At 40.2% G+C, this 12,894-nt stretch overlaps 1 protein-coding gene across 1 annotated transcript in view; it reads right to left on the bottom strand.

Annotated features, from left to right (window-relative positions):
* fbn1 (fibrillin 1) overlaps nt 1-12,894 on the bottom strand; it is a 65,742-nt gene that overhangs the window by 18,978 nt on the left and 33,870 nt on the right. Inside the window, exons 30-39 of the mRNA XM_028583490.1 lie at nt 10,305-10,430; nt 10,072-10,194; nt 9,179-9,304; nt 8,464-8,589; nt 4,461-4,583; nt 3,796-3,918; nt 3,542-3,667; nt 2,254-2,376; nt 1,859-1,981; nt 1,527-1,694 (exon numbers count right to left, since the gene is read on the bottom strand). Coding sequence (XP_028439291.1) covers nt 1,527-1,694; nt 1,859-1,981; nt 2,254-2,376; nt 3,542-3,667; nt 3,796-3,918; nt 4,461-4,583; nt 8,464-8,589; nt 9,179-9,304; nt 10,072-10,194; nt 10,305-10,430 — 1,287 coding nt within the window. The remainder of the gene's footprint in view (nt 1-1,526; nt 1,695-1,858; nt 1,982-2,253; nt 2,377-3,541; nt 3,668-3,795; nt 3,919-4,460; nt 4,584-8,463; nt 8,590-9,178; nt 9,305-10,071; nt 10,195-10,304; nt 10,431-12,894) is intronic.

The raw sequence follows: 12,894 nt of genomic DNA, 5'->3' as shown, positions 1-12,894 counted from the left end.
AACTCACACTTTATCGGTCCTAATTTATATTTTGGTGCATTTACATATTGGTGCTTTGGTTATCATTTTTTAAGTTACTGCTAGTTGAAATAGTAAGAGACACCATTAAACGTGGAGTCTGTTATTCTGGAGAAAAACGTTTGATATTTGAACTCAACACCCAAACAAATACACCCCTCCCGTCAGAGCTCCTTCAGAACATTAGCATGTGCCAGATTTACCATCCCTCTCGCTCCCACTGCCTTTCTCTTTATTTATCCCTGTCCTGTGCACAAGCATGAACAGAATAGTGTTGTGTGGCTCTGTCCGAGCCACTTGGTGTGTTTCTGAACTACAGAGCCAGGGCTGTGTATGAACACCGGATTTTTATTCAGTGCGCACACAGAATGGACAGCTTGGACCACAAGGAAATATTTGCTGGATTTGACAAAAAGTGTATTGGATTAGAATCGCAGACTCCAACTTTGAACCAGACTTCAGGGCAACAGGTGTCAATTAACTGATTGATTGATTGATGTTGTGTTGTGAGTAAGAGATTGAAACTTTAAGACAACTCAGCTACATAAACTGAAAACCGTTGGTTTTAAGGCAAGAAAATACACAACAAAGTAGCAGCAGTTTTGTCATTCATTAAACATTTCTATTGGTTCTCCATCCTTATTATCTGCAACTGACTCTTTTCAGGAATAACAACTAAATAGTTAATTTATAGGCCCATGTATCAGGAGTTCTGTGGTTAAGTTGGATTGGTGAATACACCTTCATAAATGTTGCTCCATCTCCATCCACTTGGCTAACTTGAGGAGGTTTTTATTACCTCCGCTAAGGAGATCATGTTTTCGGTCCGGTTTGTCTGTTGGTTAGTTGGTTTGTCGCACAGCAGGATTATGGAAAAACTACTGGCCTGATTTTCATGAAACTTTATGGAAGGGTGTAGCATTGGCTAAAGAAGGACCCATAACATTTTGAAATAGATCTGACTCACTGGGCAGATACACACATTTTTTCACTTTGGTTGACATTGCAAGATAGGGCAAATGTGCTGCATTCATGGTGTCGGTATAAACGGAAAAATGAGTTCCCGATTGGGAAAATTCACACTGCATTAACATTGTGAGATAGGGCATGCCTCAGTGGAAGTGTGCACTCTCTGAGTGCCCTTCTTGTTAAAATTAAAGTAATGATAATATTAAAATGCAACTTCTCCCAACTCCAAACTTCTCATGTCTTATCACTTAACACTAAGCAAATCCGATGCACAGCTGCAAAAAGTTGACCAGATGCTATGGTGAGCTAACTATACGTATTGACACCTTCAATGCATAGCACTAAATTTACTATGTGTGTTGACTTAGGTGGGCCATATATTTAGAATATCCCTTAGCTATAGAACTTGCTGCCAGGATGTGTGATATTTCACCTCTGTATGTCTCTGGCTAGTGCTCACAAACCTTGCAATTGAAGTGAAACATAAAAATATACATGCATATTGCATGCAAAGTCTAAAATTTGTTCGATCGACTCACTTGAGTTGACAAAGGGGCATGATTCACAAGGATTTCCCCAGCCCTGGCCCTTGGAGCAGCAGCAGGATGCCTTGGAAACACCAACTCCGATCTCATTGGAGCAGTCCAAACTCTCTGATGCATCTCCTCGGGAACGAACATCGAGGAAGCAGCTTCCAGAGCGAGTGTCTGTACACACACACACGCACGCACACACGCACACACGCACACACACACACACGCACACACAGGTTTTAAGGTATAGAGGTGTCTTGCCTTTGCTTCCGAATTAGTTCTATGATTAGCTAAGATCAAACAGCAACAATATGTAGTGAGAACTTGTTGAATCTCACCTACACAGCCCACCCGAGTGGGGTTGAGTTCAAAGTCTGCAGGGCAGTTACAGTGGTAGCTTCCAGGGATGTTAACACACACTCCATTAATACAGATGGTTGGGTCTGCACATTCATTGATATCTGACAAAGAAAGACAAAGTAACAATCTATAAAGATGCTTCACAATTCCACAAAAATGTTTTATTCTTTCCATTTTTTTTCAATAAGTCATTATTTGGCACAACAGCAAGGAAGGAGCAGGGACTTTCCCCTTTGTATCTCAGGGAAGATGAGAGCTGTTCACTGCTGTTGCTCCATTTCTTTTACACTATTTCAAATCTCCTCGGCTCATTGGTGCATAAACAGAGCATCACTGGAGCAGGCAGCTGGACTGGTGTGTTGACTAGTCTTACCTGTGCAGTTGCCTCCACTCCTGTCCAGTTCATAACCAATGTTACATTCACATCTAAAAAGTCCTGGGATGTTCTGGCAGCGTCCATTGACACAGATGTCAGCAAAGGTACATTCGTCTATGTCTGTAAAAGAGACACAGAGAGAGAATGGTAAAGAAAAGGGAGAGAGAGAGAGAGAGAGAGAGGCCCAGCTGTGAGGGATTAGTGGATCATGGGATCATGGTGGAAAATTGGCAGCCAGCAATAGGAAGTGAAGGCCGCTCACCTCTGTAAAAGAATGACAGTTCTGGGGCAAAAAAATGCCCAGACATATCCAGACAGATACACACATACACAATCAGAGCAGCAGCCAAGGTTATGAAATTGTGCTCTTCCACATCATTAGACTCTGCACAAGTCATTACTGTCCAGCCCTGCCTGAGTGGAGGCAGGGAGGACTGGACAGGATGTTTGACACATCAGCACAATGAGGTCAGTCTGCTCATTCAATTGAATCAAGCAATGTCTTATCACAGGAGGCATGAATCACACTTGTCATAAATGTGCTCATATGTCGACTCTACAGTAGCTTAGTTAGGGATTCAAGCAAGATCCCTCCTCAGTTATTGAAGTTTACATGCAATCACAATGATATTTTATTATACTTATGTAAATGCTACATCCCAAATAAAATATCCATAAAAAGGTCTAGTGTCTATGGGATACCTAAACAAGGCAAACCTGGATGGCATGTAAGCATATCATCAAGGTTATGAATCCAGATATATGTCTGAAATGTGCATGTAGCTTTGTCTCAAACAAGAACTTGCAAAGAAATAAAAGACAGCTTCTAGACCATTGTACACATATAACTTCAGTCAGTGGGATGTCGGTAGTTAGCCTAAGATTCAGACTATATGGCCTTTTGTTACCACTCCATATGTCCATAGGTCTGTACAGAGTCTACAGTCTTTATTAACAACTTATATTTGCAATTTGCAATTGGTGAGCAATCTCCTCTTGGACCAAATTTGAAAAGAGAACAAGACAAGATCTATTGTTGTCAGTCCCACAACTAAATGTTCTCACAACTAAATCCACTTAGATGCTGAGCATATGTCCAAAATACTATCTCGTGAGTTCCATTTGAAGGCAGCGTCTGTTTGGATCGGTTGTTTCTCCAAACGGGAAAACAACAACAACCATTCTCCAGACCTTTTTGAATCAATCAACATAATGTAGGATGTAGGCACTAATTCAGAGGTCTGGAACCAAGATAACCAAGAATAGCAGTGTTGTATTGTCCTACCCTCGCAGGCCTTGCCCTCAGGAGTGGCGATGAAGCCCATGTCACATTCACAGCGGAAGCCTCCTGGCAGGTTCAGACAGTGGCCACTCTCACACAGGTTGCCGTTCTCTGCACACTCATCGTGGTCTGTAGTGGTGATCACACACACACATACACACACACACACACACAAACACACACACACACAGTCCGTAAACACACAATTAATTTGTGTATCTTTTCAAAAGCAAACAATGTGGTGTTGTATGTGTGACCTGAGCAGTAGAATCCATCTCCAGAGAATCCATCCTTGCATGCACAGCGATATGAGCCCATGGTGTTGAGACAGTCAGCGTTGTTGCTGCACATGTGTGTACCATTGGAGCACTCGTCAAGGTCTGAAACACATGTATGCACAGGGAAACTACTTCATCCAAATGTTTTTTTTTCTTTCTTCTTTACCATGTCTGTGGCACTAAGCAACAAACATTACTCAGAATGGGGTAAATAGTGCATTTTTTGGGAGCTGTTAAAAGTATTAACAGCACCAAGAGCCTGTATGTGGTACTATACATTGTAATGCAGCACAAAGGAATACTGTACGCTACTGTATACTAGACTTTGGCTACACAGGCAATACTTGTTAACATCACCTCATTGTTGGTTTTAGTAATTTCAGACTAACTTTAAGCAACACTTTTTTTGACATGCCTGAGAGAAACATTTTATTCTTCTGTTTGGATGTTGAATCACTGACATTTCTTTATCAACAAGATTTTCTCACCTCAGCTTTCTTGGATATTGAGAAAATGTTAGAAGAAATGTCAGAAATGTATGTTCTTTCTATTAGATTATTTATACTATATTTCTGAGTGGCAGCATTTACCTGTGCATTTGAGGCCATCAGCCTTACCTGTGCATTTGAGGCCATCAGCCTTACCTGTGCATTTGAGGCCATCGCCAATCCATCCTGGACTACAGTTGCATTTGAAGCCGCCAGCTGTGTTGGTGCAGGTAGCGTGTCTGTCACAGTTATGGGCTCCGATCTCACACTCATTGACATCTGACAAAAAGGAAACAAACAAGAAGCCATGTAAAGAGAAATAGACACTGCTGTGATGGTCTGATGATTCCGGTCTGCATTCTCATTTCAGTGGGGTTCTTGGCATTGTGGAGTGAGTTGATGCTTGGTTTGAATCACATAAAGACAGCAGCAGGAGACGACAGGACTAAGTCTTTCTGGGTCACTGTCTTCATCCATGTATTTCAGAGCAGAAGGCACTGAGAAATTCTCATGATCACCAATACTAATAGCCTTCCTGCAGAGGTTTAATGAGCAGACCCAGTCTCTGGATTTTCATTGTGCAAGTGTGTCCAGAGAGCTATAAAAAAAGGCCAAGAAGGAGAACGATATCCTAATGCTAAGGCCTTGTTCTGTCTGCTCTTTCTGAACTAGTATTTCTGAGGTTATTTTAGGCAAAGATTTCTCTCTTCACCCACAGACCCACAGACACTGTGCCTCCTTTTGTAACAGCCCTCTTTTAATACTCATGTTTGGTTTTCTCACCACCCTAGATGTCAAGTTTGGAAATTTTATCTTACCCAAATATAATTTCTATAAAAATGTGATGTGGTAATGTGCCAACTCTACAAAAATAAACATTCCTTCACGGCAAAACCATTATAATTATATCTAAACTCTGCCAATGGATGAAATATTGAGGTACTTAGTAGATAATGTGGTTATAAAAATACCTCTCTAACCTATTGTATGTGGCCCTGGATTCTAAGATGAACAAAAACAATTAATGGGAACAATTCAATTGCCTATTATTAAAATCTGCCCTGCCCATAAAACGGTTTACATCCTGCAGGGTGTAACCAATAAGGATCTCAGCTGGCAGTGAAAAGATACTGTGAATGTGGCTCTGCAGCTTTTGTTCCTCAGGCAGTTATGACATGATCCACTACAGTGCATGGCACAATGGAAAAAGCCTGTATGGTGCTACGACAATAAGGACTGCTAATATGAGCCAAAACAACCCTGTGAAACACTGACCAACACAATACCTGGCCCTGAGCCTAATGATCAAGTGTTACAGCTTTGATACAGGGATTATGCAAGTGTGTGTGTGCATGTGTCCCTCCCTGTACATCAAGGGAAGCCATGCTATGAACTCAATCAAGATGTTAGGATTTATCAACCAATGAGACGCACTTCTCTCTGTGTGTCTGTCTTTGTGAGGGTAGTAATTCAAAACACTGTCAATTAGAGATTAGTGCTGCTGGGTTTACAGTCTTCCTGAGGAGAGGGTACAGTATATTTACACCACATATGATGACAGGGTTAATATAAGGGCTGGGAGCAAACAAATCTCCCTGGATTACAGACGGAATAAAGATAATTTCCCCCAAGGCTTTGATGACAGAGAGAGCACAACAAACAGAACACACATTCTCATGTGGAAATGCAAACAGGGGTTGTTGCATGCGAGAAGCGTGACAGCGGTCACACCTGGTGTCAAAGCAGAGGCTTGATTTAACTAGGGCTAATGTTTGATAGATGAAGGTCAAAAAGGGATTAAAAAGGGATAGCAAAGAATTAAACATCTGGCTACCTGGCTGTCTAGCTATCTCCTAGTTTGTATGCCCGCCTGATTGCCAGTCTGTTTGCCTTTCTGTTTATCTGTCTGCCTGTTTGTCTGTCACACTATATGTCTAAATGCCTGCTAGTATGGCTGCCTTCCTGGCAATTTGGCCATGAAGGAAAAGTTACATACTACAAAAGAAAAAGAAAAAAAGGAGAAAATCTAAGTACCTGTCGATCTAAGCCATATTTAAGGAGACATATCAAGCTCATTTTCAGGTTCATACTTGTATTTTGTGTTTCTACTAGAACATGTTTACATGCTTTAATGTTCAAAAACATATTCTTTTTCTCATACTGTCTGTCTGACTATACCTGTATTCATCCTCTGTCTAGTAAATATTTAAATGTAGTGGAAAAGTAGCACAAGTAAAAACCTGCCATTAAGTCAGTAACTGACTTAGTAATGTCAGTTACAAAACAACATCTATCTTAAGTTTGCTAACATAAGCCAGCAAAAGGTACTGGTCATATTAGACCAAGCAGATTATGTGTGGCCATAAGTGTCAATAACAGGATAATGGTAAATAACACAATTTAGTGTAACAATAGCATTAGTAGATATGAGTCATTAACTTACCAAGCTGACCCAGTACAGTTAACACAGTGCTAACTTTAGATTCTAAAGTTTGCTAACATTAGCTAACATTAGCCACCATAAGCTACTGGTCATACCAGACCAAGTAAGACTTTAAAAGTAAAACCCCTGAGTGTTTTGAGTTGACCCAAGGTGTGTTTTTATTGCTTTTTAATTTAACTTTTCATTTTTTGAAGGGAGATTGTGGTATTTCTTGTTTATAAAGTGACATAGTCTTGATTTAATGGCTCAAATTGTTTGACAGTGTTATCACTTAGCTAATAGATGATAAAGTCAACACGCTTAAGCTTTTCACCCTGAACCTCTCTTTAAAGCTAAGACTCGTAAACTCCCCCAGTACATCTCCACCCAGTCCTAACTTTCCAATACACACGCAAAGGCACAAAAGTGCTCAAGTGTACATAGAAATAATCCCACCCTGCCCACTGAGTCCTCAGTGTTGTCGAATAAAAAGAGAAATAACTCTTGTGGGAGCTTCATCAACAGCTGGATCAGATCTGGGTTCGAAAGTACCACTTACTCACTAACACTCACACACGCAAGAAGATTTAGTCCACACATACCAACGTGGTCACATAAAGCATTTCGACAATGACGACCGATTTCTTATGCATTTTGCGTCTAAATATATTGGAAGGGGATCCAATCCAAAAAGAGTAGCAGGTTTTGTTCAGTAGTCTATAACGAGACATCCTGCCTGCCTGAGAGGAATTAGTGTCTTGATTCCTTGTTATTGGGATTAGAATGAGCAAGAGTGTGAGTGAGTGGTGAGTGAGTGAGTGAGTGAGTGAGTGAGTGAGTGAGTGAGTGAGTGAGTGAGTGAGTTTTAATCATACTTCAGACAGACCTGCTTAGTTGCATCTGAAGGAAGACGTGCTGCTCTTGACTGTGTGCCTGACTCATTTCGATCACCGGGACAGGGCCAGATAAGATCACTAACCAAACTCTCAACTAACCTTCAATTCCAAACTTTAAAGTGGTCATATAAATCAGACTTAATTTTGGCTACACAAGAAGTGAGACTAAACTAGCAAAAGGGCTCTACTGGCCGGATGGACTTCGTATTTATGTATTCTGGAGTCCTTTCAGGTGATTACGTGCCACAGAACTCTTCCAACCATCACGTAATGTTTAACTGACGTTAATGAAAGAACAACAAAGGAATAAACAAAAGTGCAATGTGATGCATACATCTGACAAGAAGATAGTGATCTCACTGCTCCTGCTGCTGTTGCTGCTAGTGCATGTGAGTGTGTGTTAACGTATGCGTGTTTGGGAGCGTGGCTCTCGTCAGGTCAGACAGGAGCTCTTGAATGAGGGTGAGTAATGTTAGAGCTGCTTCTGGTTAGCCAGACATTCTCCTTGCATTTCTCATCTCTCTCTTCGACTTGCTTTCACTCCTGTAGTACACACACACACATACACACACACACACACACACACACACACACACACACACACACACACACACACACACACACACACACACACACACACACACACACACACACACACACACACACACACACACACACACACACACACACACACACACACACACACACACACACACACACACACACACACACACACACACAAGCCATCTACTGACTCACCATCCTTTCACTCCCATCCCCGTTCTACCACTGACAGGATGTTTTGTCGTGGATAGGAATGCTCGATGTTTGTTTTCCTCACCTGTGCAGCCTGTGGTTCCCTTGCGGACAGAGTATCCCAGGTCACAGTGACAAATGAAGGACCCCTTTGTGTTCTCACAGTTCCCACTCAGACAGATGTTTGGATTCAGCTCACACTCATCCACATCTTGACAGGGAGATAAATGAAGAGTGGAACAGAGAAAGAGAAAGAATGTTAATTTGCTAAACACAACTACAATAAAGGAAAGGTTCATGACGATGAATAAAACTGAATTAGCTTTTGTTGGTTCGGCCTGCCAAACAGGTTTTGATGAGCTGTGATATACCGTATGTACATGAGTCACAAAATAATTACATCATGAACTATATTAAGGCTTTAAAATGTATTTACTTTTCATAAATACAGCAATAAGAGTGTGTGTTTGTGCAGACCTATTTAAAAGTCGTTACATCATTGATGGCAGGTTTTAGTTTTTTTTCTCTCAGTGGAACCAGACGTCTAAATGTCACGCATTCCTCCCTGCTCAACCAAACTAACACAATGTTCACTGTCTTGTAAATCAACAACAACATTACACTCTCACACACAGACTCATAGATCTGAGTCATTAAGTCTTATTCTCATGACTCATATCTTGGATAACCTTTAAGATGATAACTACATTGTTTCAGTAAATCTCTGAGAACCCCCTGGATTTAATAAGCACAGAACTGCAGAAGAAAGACATTTTGGGCATAGAATGTGCATCCATTACCCAGGCAGGTCTTCATATCTTCAGATGACATGAAACCGTCAAAGCACAGACATTGGTACGTCCCTGGGGTGTTGGTACACTGGCCTCCATCACAGATGTCTGGGCTCTCTTCACACTCATCAATATCTGAAGATTGAAGAAAGAGAGGCAAATCAAAAATGAAATGGGAGCAGACAAAGTGTAGAGGACAAGAAAAACTGTTCTTAAAACTAGTACTCCAAATTTGAATGTTGAAGTATTGTTTACTCTACAGTTTCTTAAAAGAACACATCAATATTACAACATAAAACAATGCTACTTTAGGGGCATATTTGTCTTTCCTAAACAGGGCAGAATACAGGACAATACAAGTATATTTACTTTGTCACTCATACGTCAGGAAGGTCAATTCAGGACACAGCTTGTGCAATAAAGTGGACATCATGCTGAGCATAGGTAAAGTAATTTTCAGCTCTACTTTTGCACAAACTATGCTGACATTACCTTTGTACTGCCTTGATCTCTGTCTGTATATATATATATATATATATATATGGAAATTAAAGGAATACGAGTCACAGGAGTAAGTCTATAAACAACACAGGAAACCTACTGTCATGCCAACCAACGTATACTTTCTTTGAACATGTGCCAGTGAAATCACAGCAGTGGCTCTCCATAAACTAGGTTTCCTGATTTTCTGCTTTGTACCTGCTCTTAAATCAGGTCTCTCTAAACACAACCTTTAAATTACTTCTGTACTACCACGTGCAAGTAAAACCTATCATTGAAAGTTTTCTTTAGTTACCACATCTTGACAAATGCGGCAAAAGTACATTTAAAATGTAAGAACTGCCAACTGTATAACAGACGCAGGATAAGAGATGAACTATGACAGATACAAAGCTTCTTACCAGTGCAGCTTCTCAGATCAGGCATCAGGGCATATCCAAGATGGCAGCTGCACTCATAGCTACCCTCTGAGTTGGTGCAGAAAGTCTGACAGCCACCATTCTCAATGGTGCACTCATCAATGTCTGAGAAGCAGAAAAACAAAGACACATACCGGTGACATTTAATCTTCAGATTGCCACAATGAAAACAAAAGGAACATCTTTGAGAGGAAATAGTAACATTTAATACACACCAACACACTCCAGTCTGTCCTCTGTAGATTTGTATCCCGTGTCGCAGGAACACTGGTAGCGGCCAATCATATTGACACATTGGCCGTTCCTGCACAGCCTGTCACTCAAGTCACATTCATTGATATCTGTGAGGGAACAAAGAAATTATGCAATTCTTACACATAATTTATATTTTTTTAAATCAATAAGGATAACCTACATGTTTAAAAGGTACAAACAGCATGTTTTCATGATGGTTTAAATCCTTAAACATGAAATTAAAACATTAATCACTTGTTCTTCAAAGTGCCATTGAGCAAACACCTATGGGTGTCACTACCAATTATTTTCATTATCAATTAATCTGATGGTTATCTGTTGATTATTTTCTCAATTAATTGATTAATAATTTGGTCCATAATATGAAAAAACTGTTGGTGATTATGGATTCCAGAATCTGACGTCATTAAGCCCACTGAATCACACCTATCTGTACGAAATTTGATATATAACCAAAGTTTATTATCATTATCATCATTTTAGCACTTCAACTTGTTACTTCACCAGAGATAATGAAGACCATTGTCTCAGAAGGGATGAGATGGGCAGTTTTCAGTAATGCTTTCATTGTTTTTATTACTTTGGGTGGTAATAAAGAAAATAAATTAGCGTGAAGGGCAGTAGTTGAGCATTAGGTCATGGATTAAAACCTTCATATACTGCATTAGGTCATCAGAATGACACCCAGTGAATGATGCATAATCAGCTAAACGCTGTCAGCTGAACATGGGAGTTATGAAACTATAGAGAGCACTGGAAAAGTCAGGCGCTTCTCTTCTTCTTGTAGAGTGTGCTGTCGCTACTACTCCAGTCAACTAGGTGCTCAAGGAACCAAATTGTTGAAAAAAAACATTAACTGACTCACTGGAACAGTCTACTTATTATTAAGCCAACATTTCTCCATTGGGGCTTTTTACATTAAAGGTAAAAAGAAAACTGCTTATATACAGTATGTATACAACAAGATGGCTGAATCTTTGTCAATTATCCAATGAGAGCCAGACACATAAAAGGCCGGCCTCTAAAGGAAGAAATTTTCAGAATAAAAGTACAAAACAGTCTTTCGTTTTTTCAAGTGAGCCACTTCATTCAAAACCTATTTCCCCATTTTCCCAATCGTCCTATCAGAAATTGATTCAATTCTCACCTTCAACTCTGGTCAAAGACAACTGATTTCAACCATTTATGGTAAAATTATCTCCTTAACCCCTTCCCCAATTGACTCCCTTAAGTTAACCTGGAAGCATGATTTGGGCATTGACATTTCCGACGACCAGTGGAAAAACATTCTCAGTTTAGTTCACTCTTCATCTATTTGTGCTAGACATGCCTTAATTCAATGTAAAGTGCTTCACAGAGCTCATTTCACTAAACTGTTTCCTAACAGAAGTGATGCCTGTAACAGATGCAAACAATCCCCAGCCGATCATCTTCACATGTTCTGGTCATGCCCAGTGTTATCAGATTATTGGTCCGACATTTTCAGAACTCTCTCACAGGACCTCAATTACACTATTGTCCCTAATTCCTTGAGTGTCCTGTTAGGCCTTTCCCCAATCACATGTATACCAGTTACAGCGCACTGCGTCATTGCCTTTACTACTTTGCTGGCCAGGCGCGCCATCCTCCTTAAATGGAAGCATGCTTCTCCTCCATCACATGACGATTGGATAAGAGAGGTATTGCAATGCATCCACCTTGAAAAAATTAGACACTCTCTTAAAGGTTCGCTGAGATCATTTCATAAAACTTGGAGCCCTATACTGGCTACTATTGAGGGCCTTATCGTGATGTCAAGACCTCCTGACTAAACTTCTGTGGGGAGGGGGGAGACTTTTCTGCTTTTGTTTACTGTCTTATTATTATATATATATATATATATATATATTATTTATTTATTTATTTTACTTGTGAGTGCTACAGGTGGCCTTGGGGGGGTGATGGGTGTGGGTCTATATAGCTGTGTGGAACTGTTCTACTGATTTTTCTTTTCTTTCAGACACCTTGTTGCATCTTACATCTGTTGTAACACCCTTTATATGTCTGCAGAAAACTTAATAAAAATAAATATAAAAAAAAAAGTACAAAACAAAATGTTACATTAACAGAAAAAGCTGTACCAACATACAATCAAATAGATTAGGATAGAATATAGGACCTGAATAAATATTTAACAGCACAAAAAAAAGCTCTCTTTTGCTACTGAACTATAGAAACTCTTTAATACTGTGAGATTTTCTCTCATCTTCAGCATGTTGAGATCCAAAGACCTTTCTTAGTGCACTGCACACATCAACACACACACACACACACACACACACACACACACACACACACACACACACACAGGTCTAGAGTTCATATCAGCCCATCTATCAGAGAATATATACCCCACACATACACAGACCTGACAACACTCCCACCCCACAGAGCCCCAGTGAGGCCACACACATGGAGGCAGAAACAGAGGGCAATCCAAAGCTCACTTGCCATTCAAACTGCTCTGTGACATAATTTGGACTAACTGATCTTCTTATCATCCTTTTTGTC

This window comes from Perca flavescens, chromosome 1, assembly GCF_004354835.1.
Source record: "Perca flavescens isolate YP-PL-M2 chromosome 1, PFLA_1.0, whole genome shotgun sequence".
NCBI classification, from domain to species: domain Eukaryota; kingdom Metazoa; phylum Chordata; class Actinopteri; order Perciformes; family Percidae; genus Perca; species Perca flavescens.
The sequence above is the reverse complement of the archived record's forward strand: the minus strand, read 5'-3'. Positions and strand labels throughout refer to the sequence as shown.